The sequence below is a fragment of the Pieris napi genome, chromosome 11 (genome assembly GCF_905475465.1).
Source record: "Pieris napi chromosome 11, ilPieNapi1.2, whole genome shotgun sequence".
NCBI classification, from domain to species: domain Eukaryota; kingdom Metazoa; phylum Arthropoda; class Insecta; order Lepidoptera; family Pieridae; genus Pieris; species Pieris napi.
The window spans coordinates 11927579-11950841 of record NC_062244.1 but is presented as its reverse complement, the minus strand read 5'-3'; the positions used below and the strand labels follow the sequence as shown (position 1 = coordinate 11950841).

General features: G+C 38.5%; 1 protein-coding gene across 4 annotated transcripts in view; it reads left to right on the top strand.

The window, feature by feature from the left end:
• The window catches only part of LOC125053584 (rho guanine nucleotide exchange factor 10-like protein), a 66260-nt gene that overhangs the window by 24572 nt on the left and 18425 nt on the right, over positions 1 to 23263 (top strand). For 3 of the 4 annotated variants that reach the window (XM_047654994.1, XM_047654992.1, XM_047654993.1), the window contains 2 exons: positions 348 to 450; positions 19400 to 19610. In XM_047654994.1, the coding sequence (XP_047510950.1) occupies positions 348 to 450; positions 19400 to 19610 (314 nt within the window). Of the gene's footprint in view, positions 1 to 347; positions 451 to 19399; positions 19611 to 22968; positions 23123 to 23263 lie in introns of those variants that run through there. The other variant, XM_047654996.1, reaches the window with a different exon arrangement.

Here is a 23263-nt window from a genome sequence, read left to right as displayed (position 1 = left end):
TTATTGTTCGGGGTTCAACGTATCTTGTCGAGTAAACAAAATAATTAGGTAATCTAAACGACCCCTAAGGATAATAATACATTATTTAAAATTAATTTATGGGGCATGGAATAGAAAGAAAAAGAACTAAAAAAGAATGAAACTGAAATACAAATGGTCAAATAATATGTATTGTTTCGTATATAATATACACTATATGTATCTTCCATCATATAAATGAAACATATCGATTTTTATTTAAAAACGCGATGTTTATAAGATTTAATTGGTGCCAGGCCCCTTTTTAACTCTTCTGGAACATATGACCCAAGTGATGTAGAATACAGCTGATAGTCAAGTATTTTCAGATGAACATCGATCAGCGGGCGGCAGCTGGGAGGAGCCAGTGAGCGCGGTCAGAAACGCTCCTTTGAGACGCTCCCAACGGCTCAACTCCACGCTGGACTCAAGGTAAACCAAAATTTTAATGTTGGTAATATCCGGTTGGTGTGCAGGACTAGCATAATTGCTAGTATGGAGACGTAAAGACTGAACTGGTTCCATTGCATCGTTTTTCTGTCTCTTTCCATCACAGCGTAAACAGCTTGAATAGAAGGAGACAGTTTGTAGTGGTTGTTGAATTAGTGTAGACTATTTTGCTTTTTGTATGAGTTATGTTAAGGTTTTCTCGACAGTTTGAATGAAAGAAGGACGTCTTTCGAAGTAGATAACAAACGGGTCTTTAATCGCAAAGAACGTATTAACATTTTAATATAAAGCGTAAATTAGACATTCTTCAGATTCCAAAACAATTGTTATAAACAAAATGTTGACAAACATTAATAAGCGTTCCGAAGAACTCAAAAATTTCATCATCGGATATCAAGAATGAATGCAAAATTCCACACGCTCCTTGACGTGAGGCGTTTCACGACATAGTGCTTCTTAAAGACACTTTTTGTCTCCACCACTTAGGATTCAGCTGCCATTCCACGTATTTCCGAACTGTTACGACTTACGACCCATCAAAAGAAGTGCGTACCATTACCTTAAAGGCCGGCAACGTCCTGGTGTCCATGGGCGGCGGTAAACACATCATACTGTGATCCGCCGTTCGCTCTCATCCCAATTAATATATTTAAAACAAACAATACTTTTAATCTTGATATAGTCAGTATAAGATGTTCTTAGGTTAGATAATTACGAAATAACTTAAAACAAAGGTGAGAAGAACTGCGTTATGAGACTTTAACAAGTTATGTTTTTGATGGCATTTACGTGATATTCAATATATTTCACTTCATTTGTAAAACAAAGGAAGTTGACTAGTAACATTTGAACTAAGTAAGATTGATGACTATTCCGAAATTAGAATCAATTGCTATAGGGGAGCTTAAGTGTTTCAACGTGCTGTGTTTTTTGTATTTATTGTAAATGAATCCCCTTAGACAGCGTGTGTTGTGAACGTATTAAACTTTCTGTCACGTAATAATAATCCAGTCTTAATAGCAACCCTGTACCCAGGCGTCAGATTGTATTAGTCGTTCTGTCTGACGCACTTCATCGATTTTTCGATTGGAGACATGATGGTTTCCTGACTGTTTTCTTCACCGTAAGAGAAAGTGTTCGATGCGCATATAGACCAAATGTCCATTGGTAGTTGGTACCCAGGCGGGAATAGAACCTACGAATTCGGGGATGATAATCTAACGCTGAACTGCGGCCAACACTGTTTTCTGTCAGTCCTAAGAAGCCCAGGATAATTTTACCTGGTCTCCTTAGGACTGACAGAATCGAATTCGACAGAATTATCATACTCGTGAACGTGAAGTTGTGGTGACTGGTCGGACTTGAATTCGTGTATGCGGTGATGTTAGTTATTTCGACTATGTATTTGTGTTTTGTTCCCACGAGAATGTATGTGCGTGCTCCTATTTCACTTTGCCTACTGCTGATAGTGGACAAATCTTTGTTTTTAATTTAATTTATTATTATTAATTAATAAGTATTATTTAAGATGTCATGTGGAACATGATGTAATGGTTGCAGCTCCTTACAAACGTTGTGTAAAACAAAAAACATGGCGATTAAAAAGAGTGGCGGAGAGTTTATTGCCAGTTCTTCTCTTCCGTTCTACGCCCTTGAATCGAGAACTGGCAGTAAATGTGAAATTAGAAGCATTTCATATATATTTTTCTTTTTTGACGTTCATAAGTGTACATTGTGTTACCTATATGAATAAATGATTTTGAATTATGAATACAGTCGAGGTAGAGGATTGATGGTTCGGCCTTTTTTTTTTTTTTTTTTTTTAACGTCAGGAAATGCTTTTACGCATATCCCTGCTGAATTTTACTCCAGCAGGGATTATGTGGGACTCAGACATAATACCTACCCACTAAAACCTGACGGATGCCTTCGGCTCGCCAAAGGGCGGAGGCAGGTAACAGCTGTGCCCTATCCTTACCCCCGCCAAACGCGAATGCCACAATATCAACGTGACTCCTCCCACGAACAAATCATCAGCATCTTAACTTAGGGCAGACGTGCGAAAGCACGGCGTCGCTGCCCCAGTCGTCGTTTTCTTACCGGCGGAGCATCAGAATTGTTTTCGCGCTGACGCTCCGCATTCTCTTTCTCAGTCATGACGGCCTCACAAAAAGCCTTGAAGGCATTCCATGGGCCGTCATTGTCAGCTTCCACCATTCTTTGGATAATTAGTGGAAGCGACAGATTGCCAACAATGCTATCAGCAAGGACCGAGCGAAAGCCGTCCCAAGCCGGACACTCCTCAACAGTGTGCCTCACCGTATCCTCTCTACAGTCACAATGATGACAAGCAGGTGTCGCCTCTCTCCCAACGATTCGATGCAGGTAACTCCCAAAGCATCCATGCCCAGAGAGAACCTGAACGAGCCGATAGGAAAGCGATCCCCACCGTCGGTCCACCCAGTGTTTCAAGAAGGGACGAATAAGATCAACGGTTTGTAAACCAAACCGACATTCACTTAACTCATCCCTCCATTCTAGCAAAATTAGGCGGCGATACTCCTCCTTCCAGACCTTGACTACCTCCAGAGGTGGGTCAAAACCACCACTCCTGGCTTCAGCTCGTCTCCAAAAAATTTCACCCAAAGCCAAAGCTTCCAAATGCCAAGGCGGAGTGGCGGCTATGACACATGCCGCGTCACAGGATACGGTACGGTATGCCCTAGCAATTCTTATGGCAACTTTACGCTGTGACCGTCTCAGTAAAGCCTTGTTGTAAAAAGACAACTTATCTGCCCATATCGGACACCCATAAAGCGCCTTTGCACGCACCACACCAGCATAAAGGAGCCTACAGCCCCCGCCTGGCCCACCGATATTTGGCATTATACGACCCAATGCCATTGCAGTTGAATCAAGCTTGGGTTCCAGGGCAGCAAAATGAGCCTTGAAAGTCCATCGGGCGTCAAGAACCAACCCGAGGTATTTCAACGTCGACTTTAATGCCATATGAACACCATCCACTATTATCTCAGCGCCTCTAGGTGGTGACCTCCTAGCGAAACATATGACATCTGATTTTTGTAGAGCGACTCGAAGACCAAGTTGTCTTATACGAGTCACTACTTCTTCCACTCCAGCAGTAACTAACAAACTCGCCTCCTGATAATTACATCCCTTGGCCGTCACAAGTGTATCATCCGCATAACATATTAAACCTACTCCTGGCATCAGTCTACCTCGAAGGACTGCATCAAATCCAATGTTCCACAAAAGGGGCCCAAGAACAGACCCCTGTGGAACTCCACATCGAACCTGATAGCATCTCCAACCTTCCCGACTTGGATAAATGATCGATCGATCAGAGAGATAAGTTCCTACTACGTGACGTAAGTACACAGGCACACCATGATAAAGGAGACCATCCATAATCGCTCTCCAGGGAATAGTATTGAACGCATTCGCAATATCTAGCGAAACCGCCAACACAACCCCACCCCCAGAGACAGTTTCTTCGCACAAGTCCCTTAACTTAGCTAAAGCGTCAATTGTAGAGCGACCACGCCGAAAACCGAATTGAGTATCAGACAGATTTGGGCCAATAGTCTGAAGATGCTTCTCGAGGCGCGAGACAATTATTCGCTCAAACAGTTTGCCCACCTCAGGAAGTAAAACAATAGGTCGATAGGCCGAAGGTGAATCTACCGGTTTCCCGAACTTCCTAAGAAGAAGCAATTGTCCAACTTTCCAGCTATTAGGGAATATGCCTTTCCTCAAAAGATCAGAAAGGAGATCTCGAAATCTGTTAAATAAGCCATTATTAAGAGATTGCGCCCAAACCGTTCCATGCAATCCATCTGGACCAGGAGCGGTTTTTTTGTTTTGAATTTTAAAAACACCAGCCCCTAACTCACCCTCTGACACCTCAGGAATATCTTCTGAATGATCGAAGTCAACATTAATAAAAGGAGTAGAATCACAAGGAAACAACGATGTAACAACCATCCCCAGAAACGTCGGCTCCATTGTGGATGTTAGCGGCGGCCTCCAGGGACGGAGTTTACTCATGACAATATTGTACGGTCGCCCCCAAGGATCACGATCCAAAGAGTTCAGGAGCTCCTTCCATGCCCTATCCTTTGCTTCAGCTATTTCCAACCGAAGAGCCCTTTTTGCTTCTTGATAAGAAGTATATAAACTTGCCTCTTCGTCCGGATCACGATAACTGAGATGCCTTCTTCTAAAACGCGTGTAACGGCGACGCGCCTTAACACACTCCATTCGTAGTCGGGCTAGTTCAGATGACCACCAATAGACGCTTTGCTTGGGTGAGATGGGACCGATCCGGGGCATAGCAACGTTACTGATACGAGTCAGTGAGTCCCTAAACCATTCTACCTCAGAATCAATTGTAAAATTTGAAGGTTTGGAATTCCAAGCCTCTACTAAGGATACCTCGGTAAGCGCATCTTTGTCTAGATATTTTCGGGACCATCTAGGACCTATCTCAGATGGAGCAGGACCCGGTAAGCTTACAGTGGAATCGAGGATATCAAAACGAATGTACTTGTGGTCTGATAAAGTTTCAACTTCTGACAACACCCTCCATCCATAAACACGACTTGCAAGAGCAGGACTTGAAAAAGTAACGTCCACAATAGAGCCACCATTCATACGTACACAAGTCTGAACATTACCCCGATTCAGTGACACTAAATTTTGAGCTGCTAGCCAATCCAACAAAGCGTCACCACGTTCGTCAGATACTGGAGACCCCCACACTGTAGATTTAGCATTGAAATCTCCAGCGACTATAAGATCGAGGGGTCGACACCATGAAACCAGACAGCCCAGTTCGGACAAAAACGTTTCAAATTCAGCAAGCGTTTTATTTGGGGAAAAATAAACACCAATAACTGCAATTCTGCCAATTTTTAAAGCAACGCAACCTCTACCCTGCATTGTAGAAGCAACTGACAGCAAGTTGACATCATTTATAAAAACCGCAACAAGACCATCACGGTCACCGACCCAGTTGTTTTTATCTGGAACCATGTATGGTTCTGAAACAATCCCTATATTAACGATCCACTGTGTCAAACTCTGAATTAAAAGATCTTGAGCACTTGCACAGTGGTTCAGGTTAGATTGAATAAAGCGTAGATCCATACTAACTTATTACAATTTCTTGGGTCTCCATTATGTCACCGCTTAAGGTTGGTTCTACTGAAACCTTCGTGTTGAATCTTCTCGGCATCTTTTGACTGGGAGCCGTACAAGCTTTCCCCCCCAGTCGATGATCAGCTGTTTTACCTGCCGCAATACACAGAGGACATTGTGGTTTGGATGAACAAACAGAAGCACGATGGCCTGGCTGGCCACACCGGTAACAAGACTTACTACGGTCTATTTCCGCCGTACAACGAGCTGCAACATGACCAGCTTGCAAACAGCGGAAGCACCTAAGTTCTCGTTGTTGCAGCACCGTCACCCTAGCTGAAGTCCAGCCTACAAGCAGACGACCTTCAGACAATTTCTTTGCAGCTTCCACCGGGCATTTCACCCACACCGCAAAGAGACCTGACTTATCCTGACGAACTTCGCCAACTCTAACATGATCGGATGAGCACTCCCCTTTTTTACACACAGCGAATTTTACTTCGTCAGCAGTAACAGAATCGTCTAAGCCTGATACTCTTACCTCAACAGATTTAACAGGCCTCGATACAAGGATGCCCTTCGTACCATACAACTCCCTTAATTTTTTAGCCAAAACATCTGCTTTATCTCCTCCACCTTCACCAGTGACTTGTATAATGGCAGCACCAGTTGCGGCACGTCTAAACCTAACTGCTTCAATTCCCAACTCTTCTAGCCTAATCTGGCCTTTCGCTTCTTTAATAGCCTCCGCATATGTTACGCCTTTTTTCTGAATTTCCGCCGGGACAGTTACAACAACAGCAGCTGTTCGGGGAGTACGCAGTCTTGGCTTTTTAACTGGTGCCTGAAAACCTGTTACAGTTGGTTGAGCCAACACAGCACCTGACCTTTCCCTTTTCTTCCTTTTCCTTTTCTTTCTTTTCCCAACAATCAACCAATGTTCCTTAGAAAGGTTGGAAGCCGATTGCAGAGGCGAGGGCTGAGTAATAGCAGATACCTTTTCAATGGCCAATATTTCCTCTCCTGCAATTCTTTTATTTTTCTTCTTTTTTGAAATAGAGGATGGTCCTTGGGGCAAAGCAGTAGATGCTGCTTGCACCAAGCTTCTACTATTCACCTGTCTATTATCCTGGGATTGACCTGACTCAAATCTAGGGGGCCCAACGACCTTGCGTCGGTCCGCGGCTAGAGAAGGTCTTAATACAGGTGCAGGATTAAGCCTAGGCTCTAGACTCTCAAACCGTGCATTTAATCTATCCCCGATACGGCGCATCAGATTTGCCTCAAACTCCTCGAGGAGAGAAGGAGTGAGCGGTGGCTCCTTTGAATTAACTCCAACATGTTTCCGAAGATCCGTCATATCCTGCTGGAGTATCTCAATTTGCTTTTTGAGGCGCTCGTTGTCTTCACGCAGAGATCGAGTTTCCTCAGAAACTGAACGTTTAGCAAGCACCCCAATATCCTTCCGCATGTCCGCAATGGCATTTTTAGCCATATGGACCCATTGTCCTTTGATATTGGACGATTTTGTGGCGACCTTTTCAACAACTCCCAGGCTAGCCTCAATCCTCTTTACTAAATCCAATGACATATCCTCGCCCTGTTCCGACACCAAGACAGAAGATAGAGTACATTGTGTTTCTCGAGCTTTAATTTCCAAGGCCAAAAGCTCTTCTTCCTCGCGAGCCTTTTTCTCAGCTCTAGTTTCTTTCAACTTGGCAGATTTATTAGCAGGAACCGGATCCACATTCTCGCCCTTAGTGGATGGCCGACCTCTGCCTTTACGCCGCGTTATCTTTGAAGTCGCCTCTCTAGCGATATCTGAATCAGTGTCAGCGACTTCTCTGAAACGCTTCCGGGAGCTCCAAAACCGCGATGAAACTGTCAAAGACTCCCTTGCTTCAACACCTGAGTATGTGGAAGAATCCGACATCTCAGGGCACTCCAACATAATATCACTGGGGGGCGCTGGCAAAACAAACTGATCGCCCGCCGTTGCCACTCCAGCCTCCTGCTCAGCCGCATCACACGGCATCTCCACACTAACATCTTCTTTTGATTTGGTTTTTTTGTTTATTAGATTATTTATTGTTGTCATTTCATAAATTATTTTCCATGGGGGAAATACACAGTCCACCCAGGTGGTGCCCCCTGCACCTAGGTAACCCTTATACCACTCGGAGGACGGGTGGTATCCGAGGGCTGGCCGCTAGCGACTGACTTTACTCACCAGCCACCTGTAAATACAGGTAACCGACACCGCGCAAAACCTACAAGGCGCCCCAATGTCGGGAATTTAAGGGTTTTTTTATTGAGATTTTCCTTTCTCTCAGGGCCGGCCAATAAAGGCAAGCCCCCCTGGCCACAAGCATGCCGCTAGACATGACAACGACACACGCCGGAGGTAACAGGTTGCCCGACGGAGAGTCGAAACCCACCCAGAAACTGCTTATCGCAGTCACCAGATCCGTCGCGCCATTGACCTAGAAGGTCATCTACAATATGCAGAAGCTACTGAGCATTACAAATGTAAAAAGACACGCAAGCTCTTCACCAACTCAACGCAAAAATATGCGCTCAACACCGGTCGTTACCGATTCAAAATGAACCGGGGGCACGCCCTGAGCCCACCAGTTTTGGTCCACGCCAGTTGGATGTCGGAAGTCCAACCGGTACCCCCGCGGGCGAGTGCGAGGACCCCTATTCGCCACCTGGGGTCGTGATCTATGGAAGTCTGGCAACTCCACAAGTTTCAAATACAGTGTGCCAAGAGCAATGCTCTTGATATTCACAAACGCCAGTTATACGAGCTGGCCATCCCACGTACGCAATAAAACGCACCTCTTGCCTTTAAAGGCTACTACAAAAGTTCGGTCGATACATTTCCCCAAGGTGCTGGCTTACACCCCAGATAACATGATACACCAAAAACGCTGGCTTTGCAAGCCGGCCATCCCACGTGCGAAAATAGATGACGCACACCTTCCCTCAAAGAACACTACTTCTACGTGCTTCACGCGCCTGTTGTTCATCAAGTTTCTTCTATTTAAAGAAGCCTACTGAGAACCTTCCCATCGGTCCAATCAGCTTCCCTAAAGTGCTGGCTTGCACTCCAAGTACTAGAGCCCCCCCGCCACGTCAAGGCTTGGACCTTGGGGGGGTTGATGGTTCGGCCTAGTCCAACCGACAGAGCAAGTAGAGGGAATACTTTAGTCCATCCTTAGCGTTCCTTTGCGGCACTGCTAACTTCTCTCTGGAACTAGGCTAAAGCTGTTATAAACCGATACAATGTGGCGTTAAGATTATTTTCTAAATGCCTCTGATATTCACGAGTCAATTGATAATTTACAATAAGCCATAAAACTAAAATGGTTACGAATAAAATGAAAATGCGCTAGCTTAATGAATGTGTACGTAAGGTGATTATGAAATTGCAACACAAGTAAGAGATAAGCGCGGCTATATCTTAGTTGATATTATGGCTAGGCTCATAATCCGTGTGATATTTTAAGCTAATTCAAAAAGCGCTTCGTATCATTAGCGTCGGAATTTGTGTCGTCAGGGCTGGTACAAGTTATTTTTAAGCTCAATGCAATGGCTCCAAGCAACAAGATATTGTTCTGTGGCATTTAAAATTAAAGTGTAAATTCAATTTTCGAAAAGAGAAAGATGTTTAAGCTCAATGCAATGGCTCGAAGTCCTTCGAGAAAAGAGCGTAGCGATTCTTAAAAGGCCGGCAACGCACTCGTGAGCCCTCTTGCGCCTCCTACCCGTTTGCCGCCTGTTCTACAAAAAAAACATCAAAAGTTAAAGTTTCAAAAGATAGCACAGTTTTAAGGTTTTTTAAGGTCTGTTATTAAGATAAAGCAAGAAACCCATTGGTTATTTTGATGCGACTTTTTCAGGCTTGATAATGGACGTTAATTAACATACATACAGAACATATACAATATAGAAACAGGAAATTTCCTTTTTTTTTTTTAAAGAATTTTCTCTTTAATTTAGACAAACACCATTTTGTAACCGTATTATTAACGTCTTATCAACAAAATTCAAGTTTCTTATTAGGTTAACTTGAGTTTAATATTACTCAAGTACAAGTAGAATTTTTAAATTTGGAAACTAAGTTTTCTGCTTATTTGAAAACTAAAAATATACAAGTGGTAACCCTGAAGTAGTGACACAACACACTTCCTCTGCTTTGTGGTGTGGTCCTGTCGCACTCGACAATTATTAGCGGCCGTCGCGTCGCATAGTCAATTAACACAAATTTCCTGTGTACTGAGGGCACTGGCTTCCAGTGACACGGCTCCGAGAAATACAGTAGTTTTTCCGAGAAAATTCAGTAGATTTTTTTTGTCGTATTATTAATAAAAAATAGCCTCTTCATCACAGTGAAAACATTTTGACCTTTTTAGTTAAAAGTATGTAATTAGAACGATTCAGTTTTAAGTCAAGGAATCCTCGTGTATTGCATTACAATGTACTGTGATGTTGGAGTGAAGGAAAATTTATATACATCTATTATCAACGCCAAGGTTAAACATCTACTCCATAAATCTGCCCCGACAAGCAGTGCCGAGTATTCAACACATCATCATCAGCCTCTTTATTGTGTCTATTTCTGGACGTAGGCCTCCTCTGGAGCCAACCTCCTTGACCATGTCGTCAGTCCACCGTCCATCTAGTCGCCGCGCAGTTTTGGTCTGACGAGGTTTCCATTCAAGGAGACATACAAGAGCGATATGCAACCTAAAACTTCGTACAGTCCGCGCTAAAATGTATATATGTATATAGAGAACGAACAACCTCAATATACAATACAATATTGTTCCGCGTTAATAGTTTGCCTTCAAATCTCTAAATAACACCCGAAAATTGCAAGGTATTTTTTTGTTCAACCTGGGACGTGTTTGCTTGGCTCCATAATTTAAGTAATTGTATGGTATATCTCGGTTTTTTTTATGTTTTCGTTTCGTTTTGTATTGATTGTAACTCTTTACTCTTTAGTGTTCTTTTAAAGTATCGATTTGGCGAAAGACACAGCGAATCTACAGTAATAAAAATCTGTTTTGTTGTAAAAATACAGGAAACTTCTGTAATTGCTGTGGGTCTGTAAGCACTATACCTCCCTAAGTGAGCGTTCACCTCGGAACATATAAGCCTATGTTAACACGCGCTATTGTTTTGCTTTCCGAGCACGTTTAATTTACTTAAAACTTTACCTTATAATTAACAGAATGTGTTGAGGCGTTTGCCAAATGGAGTATTTAAGTTCTGAAACGGGACTTTAGTACGTCAAATGTATTGAAATATTTGTGCAAGTCATGTTTTTGTTTCCTTAAGACTACGTTCTTCACGATGCACAGCTTACGTTGTAAATAACCTTTTCATATATATATAACAAAAAGTGCGTGCGTACAAAGTACACATGTCAGATGTGAAACTTATTTTTAAGTCTTGTTCATATTTATACAAATCTAAAACTTTAGATTTCCGAGACTTAGATGGAGGGAGGGAAAAGGGAAGATATGTTAGGAATTTAAAGAATTTAATTGTTATTAAAATATTAAGTGTCGAAAATTAATACAAATAATAAATTTAATTTGTTTCTTCGATAATAAAAACAAGTGGCATTTTAATTTACAATTCATTTGAGATTTTAATAAATTATTTTTCATTAAATATAAAATACTAATATTTCATAAATTATCTTTGCGAAATTTTAATTTTAAAAATAGAATTTCTATAAGGTAATTCTCCCTTCTCACTTTCACAGCGACAAAACCGCTGCACATCTTCGTGACGTTTTTTAAAAATTATACCCTCATGCGCCTAAAGAAGTTTCACTTCAAAAATTGGTATTTGAATTACACTATTAGGGTAACAACAATGATTGCCATAAAACACTCCCCTTGTTTTTCCAATTAATGTCAAACATGAAACTACGTTAAGTGTAATTTATAACCCTATTCTTTCTGTTATGATAAGCATTTTAATTGATTTTATATAGGCCAATATTACCTTTAAATATATCATCATCATCAGAATCATCATCATCAATGGCCGTACTGACCTTTGTGGGCCTTAATCTCCGCAAGTATATGTCGTCATCGTAATCTTGTGCTTCTGTCGTCGAACTTCAATCACTGAGCTTTTTGTTGATTTCGAGATCCTTGACATCTACATCTGACCAAGCCTCTGTCTACCGGTTTTTCTATTGCCACCAGGTTGTGAGTTCAGTAAGGACATATATCCCGACCACTTGAGCATGTATTTTATGTATTGGAAGATGTTGGCGTCGTCAAGGATGTTATAAAGTTCTTCATTGAATACGCGCAACACAGTCGTTGCATACAGGGCCAAAAAATGCTTAGGAGAATCTTCCGCTCGAAAAGTTGGAAGCTTGTCCTTCTTTATAAGGGGCCAGGTTTCAGAACCATAAGTGAGCACTGCTCGCAGCAGAGTTTTTTACAAAACAAGCTAGGTATTCTGTATGAGAAGCCATTCTTGTAATATACTTTTGTTGTATTTTATTATTAACATTGTTTAGCGCTATGTAATATCTGATTCTTACGTTTAGGCCCACTCAACAGCATGTTTCAGGCACAGAAGACTGATCATTAGTAAAAAGAAGAAATCTGAGGCCCATATAAATTTGTAGCGACATAGATAAGAGGACTAACGGTGCGTTACCATGGTTACCATTCTAGGTAACAAACACGGTGCCATGTAGTCCACGTTTTATAAGGTTTAAGAAAGTAATTCAACAAAGGGTGTTCCATTATTTACACTTTCCACTTTGACCCATGAGTGTCATTTTGTATTGTAAAATTGTGAGTCAAATATTGACTATAGTGAAAGTGAAATTGATAAGTTATGAGTAACACAGGAAAAGATTTTTATTATAAGGAAAGTAGCTTTAACTTTTTACGTAAATTAAACTAATATTATGTTATGTGCATGTGTAATCGCCGTATTATTTGCAGGAGTTAATAATATTTTATATAGCTTGTTTATTTCGTAATCCCTATCATACTGTCTAGGCAAGGTGGAAAGGGGCAAGGAGTTCCACTGCATAGCTGTTTTATTATGAACCGACGATCCAAATCGAGCAGTGCGCGGCACTTGTGGATGGCACAACGAAGGGGCGAAACTCCAGCGTGCTTCTAGATTAGCGTTGTTTAGATTTTGTAGTTCTATGGAGCATTCTTCGGAGTGCAATCTGTAGAAGACTGAAAGGCAGACAACTGAACGTCGATTGTTGATCTCTATGGTTGAGGTCTATAATTCGCTTAGCCCGTCGCACAATAGCATTCAAGGCACTCAGATGACATTGGGCAGCACCGCTATAAATATGCTATACTAACTTTAATGTAAATAAATATTGCTAAAATTAAGTAAGGAGGTCTTATACAAGGGCAAACAACTACTATCACTGGTTTTAGTAAATTTATTCAAGAAAAAGAATGTCAAGGCAGTACGCACGTTCTGATAATGATAATTTGTAGGTGCGGAGTAATTACTAGGCCCCCATTGTTACTATGTAGGCTGTAATTTGAAAGATGTAGGCAATGAGTCTGACACACGATGTTGTTACTTACCTTATGAAATTATAACAGCTGTTGGAATCGTGTTTGAAAATGAAGTTTTTAGCATATAATATTTATTATTGCTACTCATGTAATCGTGAAAAGTCACTCGTTCATATTAAAATCTGATGTACCTACTAACATAAGATTTTTGTTTTCAAAGTTTCATCATCGGACGTCAATACAAAATACCATCCGTATCACTTCGACGTCCGTCGTTCCACAACTGAGCGTTTCTTAAGGCAATTCCTGCACCAACACTATGTCGAAGCTGCCCACTAAAGTATTTCCGAAACAATTCTTCTTCTGGCAGTGTGAGTGTCCATGGGCGGGCGGTATTACTTAACATCAGATGAGCCTCCTGCCCGTTTGCCTCCTGTAACCGGAAAGTTACTAAAATTAATATTCCAGTGACGCACTTCATATAAAGTCAAGAAAGATGACCCCTATTTAAATGATAGAGATAATACTAAAGATTTGAGTACATGTAGTGCCTCTACCGATTTGTGCCGTTGCCATATAAACTTAGCCTAGCTTTAAACTGTTTAAATTTTTCTTACCTATAAACTCGTATTGTGGGCCTTAATTATATGCCGGTTCAAGAGTGACGGAGAGTATTAGAGGCTCTCATTAGGAGTTCCTACGCTCTTGATTCGTGAACTATCAGTAAATGTAAATTTATAAGCATTAAATTTTATAAGTGTACAAAGATGATATTTTCATAATCTCTAATATTCAAAGTAAAGTTATTTTAATTCATTGTAATTAAAATACTACACAGCCTAAATATCGGCCGTCTTGTTTATACATAAGTTCCGAGGTTATAACTTTGAATTAAATTTGTTTTGACGCTGAATTTGGTGTTATCGGTGAATTATTTTAAATATCGTTTAAAAGTCTAGAGTCGAGGTCTGTAGTATCAAATTTCATTATAGTTACGATAAAAGAGTATCATAGTCTACTATTACTACATATTTCAGTTAAAGGTTCTTATTTATACATTCCTTTTAACGTATATAATATATATAATAAATATACTAATGTATATAACGAAAGTCAAAACGATGACGCGTTTCGGATTGCAACTATGACTATTGCGTAAAGTATTTGTTATAAAAATCTTTGTCTTACCTATACAAAATGTTTCATAGACAATATTTAATATTTGTACGCATAGTATAAAGAAAAGTTACAAGATAAACTTTTTTTATTGATAAAAGCTTGCCAACGAAAGCAAGCACTTATAGGCAAACAAGACATACACGAAGATATAATACAAATATTAAACAAAATTTATTTACAATTAATAAAGCTAGCTAAACAATAACATAAATATGTATTGTTCTTTTTTTGACTAATTAATAGTATTTTCTTCAAGCTATTCTCTAGACCTGTATAAGTTTGATGTTGAAATTTCAACCTAATATTTAACATTGCAGGTTTTGTACTAAATTCCTATTGCTAGTGCACACGAAATTGGCCCTTATAAACCAAAGCACGCGGACTATCGGCTATACAAAGTGCCTTTCTAAATATTTGTAAAAGCTAAAATTTTAATATGTAGGCGTAAGTGATTTAGATTGAACATTTCATTCCCAAATTCCGATTTCGTTATGACTAATGAATTACATCTGTGTTGCAACAGATGGTAAAGTTGACCGAATGAACTATTGTATAAATAATAATACTGCCAATGAAACAACGGATGATAAACAAATGTTTGGCCCTCGTGTTTAAACAGATAAAATTGAAATAATTCGGTACTAAATGCCAGATTTGTCTAAAATTCTTAAACATTTTAAGGCTGTTTTGTAATGGATGCTCTATTAGAACTAGGTCATGTTGAATTAACGTGAAATAATTTGTGAATATTAAATCTGTAATACACACCTTTAACGAAGGGATAGGTTTTACTTGGAGCTTTTCTTGCTTCCTTCCTGGCATCATCTCTTGTTATTGTTTTACCATTGTCTTCTCTAGTACATCCTGGATTCGGTCCTGGTATGAACAAGGCCCTCCCCGACGCGACCTTACCATCCACGGTTGCCTTAGCCAGACATACCTCACTTGCTTTCATGACATTTACTCCTTGGTTACGGGGACTATTGACCTCGTCTCTAGGACGGCCAGGATTTGGTCCAGGTATAAACAAGGCCTATCCGACCCGACTCTACCCTTGCCTGCCTTTATATCTCTTCGTTCTGCATCAACCCATCTAAGCATTCTCTTTCGTCTTTACAAAATACACGCCTTTATTAAATATTCGTTCAAATTATTTAGTTATTATTAGTATTAAGTATTATTTCCGTAATTTTATATAAAATGTATACTTAATAATAGTGCAATTTTAGCCTTATGAGGCGTGTGGTATTATCGATTCCCAGCTGTGCTCCGCATCAATGGATTGGTATGCGTACTTCAAAATTTAAAAGGTGAAGGATAATATTATGTGGAAACCAGCAGATCTCAAACAGTTTACAGTGCGATAGCACATAGTAAACCTGTCGAAATTGAGGGTTGTTATGCCATAATTTATTGAATAATCGCAGGATTGTTACGTTATTGTTTGTTGTTTAGTTCTGTCTGTTATCTAAAGTGGTTATAGGTCACACAGTTTAGATAAAGAGATGCGCTCATAGACAGTACGACGACTGTTTTGTTTACTTCACTTTAATGTACTAATGTAATCAATAATTTCTAGATAGAGATATAGTCCACACCAATTATTCTTTTTCCTTATAGTTATATATTATAAGTATTGTTTTTCTTAATCTACGTTAGCCGATTCTGTGTGCCTACGAACAAAGGCCTCCCCCATTGTCCTCCATTTTTCCTTATTGTATACCAATCTCGTCCAGGTCTTAGTCTTTCCATCCATTTCCATGAATTCATCAGCCCACCTTTTAGATTGCCTTCGTCTGTTTCTTTTATGGCCTAAGTGTTACAATTTTGCTCCATTTATCTGCTCTTCTTATAGTATGTCCAGCCCATTTCAATTTTAGTTCTTTTGTTTTATATGCAACGTCAGCAAATCCTGTTTTATCTCTTAAATTCTTGGTACTTATTTTGTCTCCCACCTTATCTTTCTTCTTAATCGTGCACTCTTTTCGCAGTGGTTGTGGTCGGTTTCTTGTCGACATCGTTGTTTGTCCCGGAATGTCCGATTATGTTTCGTCTTCAAGTTAAAAATTATTAATTTTACCTTTTTGTATTTTTCTCAAACTGTATTTACGCTGTGATGAAAAGAGATAGAGTGAGTAAAACGGTATAAGACGACATGAACCCCACTTTAGACCCAATCAGTGTGTATCAGGCTTAGAAGGTTGATCCTATTAGAAATGATCACTGAACAGATACCGAAATCTGAGGCCGAGACCTAAAAGATTGTTGCGCCATTGGTATATCTACGTGAATATATACGTGAAACATGGTAATAATTTTAGATAATTAATGTTCGATTTGAAGTTGGTATTTGGTATTTCGTGTGACATACCAATAGAGCGTGGGCGATTCACACCACTCAACAGTAACTGTTCTCTCAAGGTTTCACGAAACTTGCGACATAGAATTTATTAACCTGTCTCTAATTAACATTTGTGTTAACTTTGATAATGGTTCTGGGAACCTTTAGAAGTATTTGTATCTGGATAGTGTTATTATTGATTTGATTCCAATACGATGTATAATTTGACTATTAAATTGTGATAATAGACAATCTGTGAGAATGTTTTTGTGGATGACACACCAGCACAACTTGGGACAGAATTTAATGGGCTCATAATTGACAGGTTTTTTTTTAGATAGGGGCAAACAAGCCTACGAGACGCCCAAAAAGGGCAGTCATCGCAGCCGTTGGACACCCATTTTTAGTGGGTGCATTGCCGGCCTTTGAGGGAGGAGTATACTCTTACTTTGAAAAGTTGAAGGTCGTATCTTCTATGGAAGACCCCCACCGGGATGCGATTCATGATGACAAATGAATCGGATTTTTTTTAGATCGGAAAGGGATTTTTGTGAATTAACTAGCAGAATGGCTGACTCATTTAAAATTTATCTTTTGATTTCATTTATTTACAAAAAAAAAATTATAAAAGTATATTTATTTAAGTACAGTCTAACATTATAAAAATCACAAATCAAAAGCGTAGACGAGAACTCCCCGTCACTATTACTCTTTATAAACCAATATATATAAGTATGTTAATCAAAGTTTCTAGCAAGTTAACTTTTAACTTAGGTTTATAAATGCACAAATACCACACACACACAAACTGTTAAAGCAATATTTCTAGGAACTATAACTTTATATCGTTTTAATACGTAATTCTTATTCCAGTCTCGCTTTACGCAGCTAGCAATATAACCTTGGATGATGTAATGGTGTCTCTACGATTTGATCAAATGACAAGAATGAATTCTGAAATATAGTAGAACATTACTCATATTGCATACAATGGCATATCGTTCATCATTACCGAATATATTAATAGACAATTGTTTGTGTCGTCTTTGTTTTGTGTAATTTTGTTTGATTGTCTTTTGTCAAATATTAGCTAATACGTCCTTGGTAAGTGCGGAGTGATCACATTGATTATAGTCACTTCACACCTGAAGTCAGAATAAATATTGTTTTATAATTTATTTACAACATACGTTTACAATATTACAATCATAGTAATAATAATAATGAATATTATTAGATATAATAATATATATATATCCAATCAAAAGCAAAAAAAAGATTATCAGTTTTTCTAAGTGTTCAAAATTCAGTCCTTTGTGAGATATGAGTTCTTGGGATGAAGGGGATTCATTTATTTCCGATTTTTGAAATTACTTTTATTTAACTCTTTAGTTGATAACTTGTGGTGACTGGTCGTACTTGAATTCGTATAGGCGATGATATTAGTTATTTCGACTACGCATTTGCGTGTTGTTCCCACGAGAATGTAAGTGCGTGCTCCTATTTCACCATGCCTCCTGCTGATAGAGGACAAATCATTGTTTTTAATTTATTTTATTATTATTAATTACTTAAGATGTCATTTGAAACTTGGTTGCCAGTTCTTCTCTTCCGTTCTACGCCCTTAATTTGAGAACTGGCTGTAAATGTAAAATTAGAAGCATTTCATGTACATTTCTGTTTTTGTACATAAGTGTACATTCTGTTACCTATATAAATAAATGATTTTGAATTCGAATTTAGAGAAATATTATTTTAAGAGCAATATCTTTCATAATCTCAGATAAATAATAGTTTAATTACAAGAAAGTCTAACAATCAAGTTTCTTTCTAGCTGTACCGCTATCGGCTATTTTGATTTCCACGCTGAATTGATGTTCTTCCGCATTAATTGTCCATATCCTATCCATAATGATACATAATGTGGCATAATTCGCTTGGAATATTTCGCTTCAATTGATGCTTGAAGCTTTCATAGGCGGGTCCTATTATTCCTTTTAAGATTTTCGCATTTTCTTTTCCACTTTCAATCAAGGTCGTTACGGTTAGATATGGAAAGTTATGTTACGTCTAAAATGGAGAGTTGAGGGTTTTCATCGAGAGCACTCTTTATACGACCCATGTAGAGTCACTATAGTCATCGGGGTGCTTTAAATAATAGATTTTAGTTTTACTCTCTATATTAACCACTCGCGTACAACAATAGAATATAAGTGAAATAATGAAATGTTAATTGCTATGTTACGAATTAATGTAACAGTTGAAGAGACTGCCTACGTCCTACTCTCGAAGCGTAACTCCGACGATTTAGGAACCCGCCACGCTTATAGAACTAAGAAAGCCTGAGTGAGCAAAATGTACAGCGTTGGCTTGTACATTAGAATAACTTTTTGAGATATGTTGATACTCATGTCGGATTCCCCAGCCGAATTCCAAGCGACTGGGGTTGTAGCTTAGGCAGCGTTGGTTGGTTTACTTGGTATTGTTCAGGTTCTTTGCAGCAGAAGACATGTCTTAAAGCGTTACCTGTTTGGACAAATATTTTAGCTGTGTTGCACCGTTATTCTAAAGTTTTTAGAATAATAAAAAAATATTCTAAATTTACATTAAGTCTAAGTGATCAAGTTTTTTGTTTTACAGGATGCTTGTAAAGATACAGCTCCTTATGTATTTGTTTTATAGAATACATAATATATATTTTTGACCGTTGTTACAGAAGCACTGGGCAGCTTCGGAATACGCTGAGCCGCGCTCGTGAGTTGTGCGAGCGATGGCGCAGTGGAAGCAACGCGCCTTCGCCGCCCACGCCCGCCCCGGACGACGAAGGCGGAGGGCGGCTGGCGCGATGGTTCAGCGTACGACGTGGTTCTACACATCAGTATGATATGCACACACATGAGACGGATAAAATGCCCAAGTTGCCGGAGGTATGTTTTTCATGAAAATTAAATATATGTATATTTTTGTATTATAAGGAATTAGTTTCTAAGAAGATGTGCCGTTCTTTGCCTTTCGTAAATCGAATCCAGCATCATCATATTAACCTAATTTATTTATTTATTAAAGTTTGCCAACACTCGGCACACTGATACATCGGTACAAGAAAAATACAATACAAATACAAATAAAGCCAAACATAGCATACAAGAGATAATAAAAAGAAGTTAAACAAAACAATAATTATAATTTATATATTAATTATTTATTTATGTAAGCAGACAATCATAAGTCCATGTGGTGTTTCTTGTGTTAGTTACAATATTGTCGTAAATATGATGTTAGTAGTTAGCTTTAAGGTATATTAAAAAAATAATGAACCAAATGTAAATGCAAAAACATATAATAATATTTTACTCATGATGATAAATCATTTATAAGCTTTTTATTTCTATAGAAGATTTTACGTAATGTAGCTTGCTTAGTTGTAAATAACCAACGTGAACTATTCTGGACCCCATTCTTATTACTGGAAGTAGTTTGTGGCTGTTTATAAAAACAGGTGTAAAATCTTTTTATAGAAACCCGGGAATAATTTATTCTATAGGAATTTTAAGAAATTCGCGTAAGGTTACCTTTCATAACATTAAGTCTATTGAACCCCGGCTTTGTACAAATGTTTACATCATATGGTGAAGGATATGTGGACTGATTTACTTGCCTATTTAAAAAAAACGAAACATACTGAAATCTTAGTCCCGGACCACTGGTTTTTTATCCATTTTGAATAGTGTAAAGCATTTTTGACTATATTGGATATAATTGTAGAAATTGCTTGTAAAATTTTATTGATAAAATATATATATATAAAGGGTTGTGGACTTGTGGCGCAATTTCTTTTATTCTTCAGAAATGTATAGGAACACGGCGCCGCTAAATTTAACTGGGTCGGTACATCCCACAGTTAACCTTGCATACCAAATATTGTGCTAGAAACGCATCAGGCAAAATAACATGAAATGCTTTTCAACAAGTTTCCTTATATTAAGGAGTTCAGTAATACTTCAATATTTTTGTAGGCAACGGGGCAAACGGGTAGGAGGCTCACCTGATGTTAAAAGATATCGCCGCCCATGGACACTCATATTGCCAGAAGTGTCGCAAATGCGTTGCCAGCCTTTTAAGAATTGGTACGCCCTTTTCTTGAAGGACCCTAAATCGAGTTGGTTCGGTTTGATACTTTATTTTCCTAAATAATTACACGTGAACCTAAACCTTAATCAGCCAATTAGGGAGCGTTTAAGTATAACGTCACGCAATTTTTGGAGATTATTGACACCCCCCCCATGTAACGCGCCGTAACGTTTTTTTGTACCCAAGTATAGTAAAACGTTTCGTAACCACCTAGTGACTGTTTATACCTAAGTTACCATTATGTGGTATAAAGTACTGGAAAGTCGATAATAATATTAAAAATAACGCGTAATTCAATCCCCGCCCCGCATCGTAACGTTTTACAAAAGGTGATTCTAAAAACCCCAAATATTCGTTACGTAACACTAGAACGCTCCCTTTCGCACAAAGCCACGAAAGTGATATATAATATATTTATATATGCAGAATCAGGTAGAAAAAGGTTCGAATGCATCATCAGATAAAAATTCATAACATTGCACAGAATCGCGAAGCCGGTTCATGCATGACGGTAACAGGGTCGCATAAGGCAAGATCAGCATTCTTTGAATAGATTTATATGTGAGAAGTTCATTCCGGTACTGTTACAAATGGGATCGTTTATATTGTTAGATTATATGTAAAGGCTAAAATTTTGTGAATTTTTAAAGGATGTTTAATTCTTTATTTATTAACACTTCGTTGCATACAGACATATTACAGTTGACATAATTATATGAAGATAAGGGCTTTATCGCTTTCGAGCGATTTCTTCCAAGAAATGAAAAAATACATAAGATAAATCGACAAAACGAATGGAACAAAACAAAGAAATTAAGCATATGTAAACAATGAACAGGACAATATTTAAAAAAAAAGACACATAAAAAACAAAAAGTGAACATGAATCACGCTAATTTTAGATCAGTTTCATATCAGTTAGTAGGAAATTTAGAAATTTAAAGGAAGATAAAGAAGGAGCTAAGCGAATAGAGACGGGAAGTGAACTCCATAGCCTCACTGCAAAGACCTTAAAGGATTTGCAAAAATAGAAAGAGTTATGAGATTTTAATTGTAACTAAAAGTCGTCGTAAAATATTGACTAATTTTCCATAACTATTGACATTAAAGTAAAGTAAACCTGACTGTTTAAGGTTTGAATTAATAATTTTAAGTGCTAATCAGTGTAAAAATAGTGTATATAGTGTATAGTGGTAAAAATTTTACACAAGAACAGAGTGTCTTTAGTAGAGACTGTTAGTAGTACTATTGGACACTGTCTTTTGTAAAATATCCTTTTTAAATTAGGTTAGTTTTTAATTACTTATTAGTCTTATGTTATGCTCGATGGTAATGTTAAATTGTGTCTAATTTAAAAAAAAAAAACTATTAGATCATCGTGACACATTCTTTGTGTAAAACAGATGACAATTCAATTCTAATTGAAACAGCTGCACATTGAAGTATTTCCGAACCAATTAGACGTAGGGTCCATCAAGAAAAGAGCGTACCAATTCTAAAAGACCGGCATGTTTAGTTATATCACATGTCCATGGTGATTTAAAATAACATCAGATGAGCCTTTTAAAAAATTTAATCCCATCTCAAATTTTTTATCATTAATTGTCTCTGCACAGAGACGTTATTTAACTTTACGATTTAGCCTAACTTCAAGCGAGATATCGATCCATGGTTAAAACCGCCGTCCCAAATCACGTCTCAACGGTATATTTGAAATAAGGTTGGTAACGGTTGTGCATATAGCATAACATTTTGCAATGAATTTAAAACAAATTCGCCTTATTTTATTAACATTCGTAAAACCCTCGACTCTCATACCTGAGGTCGTAGGTTCGATCCCCGGCTGTCCAATGGACTTTCTTTCTATGTGCGCATTTAACATTTGCTCGAACGGTGAAGGAAAACATCGTGAGGAAACCGACATTTCTTAGACCCAAACAGTCGACGGCGTGGCACTGGAGGCTGATCGCCTACTTGCCTATTTTAAAAATGATCATGAAACAGATTCAGTAATCTTAGGCCAAGACCTAAAGAGGTTGTAGCGCCTTTATTTATTTTAAAACCCTAACGGTCGTTCACATGGGACTCGTCTCTTCAATTAAAATAGTATGATTCATTGAATGATCGCAGTCAATAAGATGGCGTGACGAGTCTAGGTACTGTCCGCGTCCACGCTACAAGTATACAATTGTAATTTTTACATCAGTATATTTTTAGTTGTCATGTGTAACGTGCATGTGGTAAAGAGTGAACTATGTTTTGTGTTAGAATTCTTCATGACAAGGCGGAGTATTCGATGCTGTTTGACGTAAGTCACTTGGGAGATGTGTTTGATAACAAATATTCATACAACTGTTTGATACTTACTCATGGTGATGGCGTCATGTACCGAGGGGTTTCGTGTCGCTAGTTGCAGACTTTTGGACGCTTATAATCTGTCAGTAGAGGA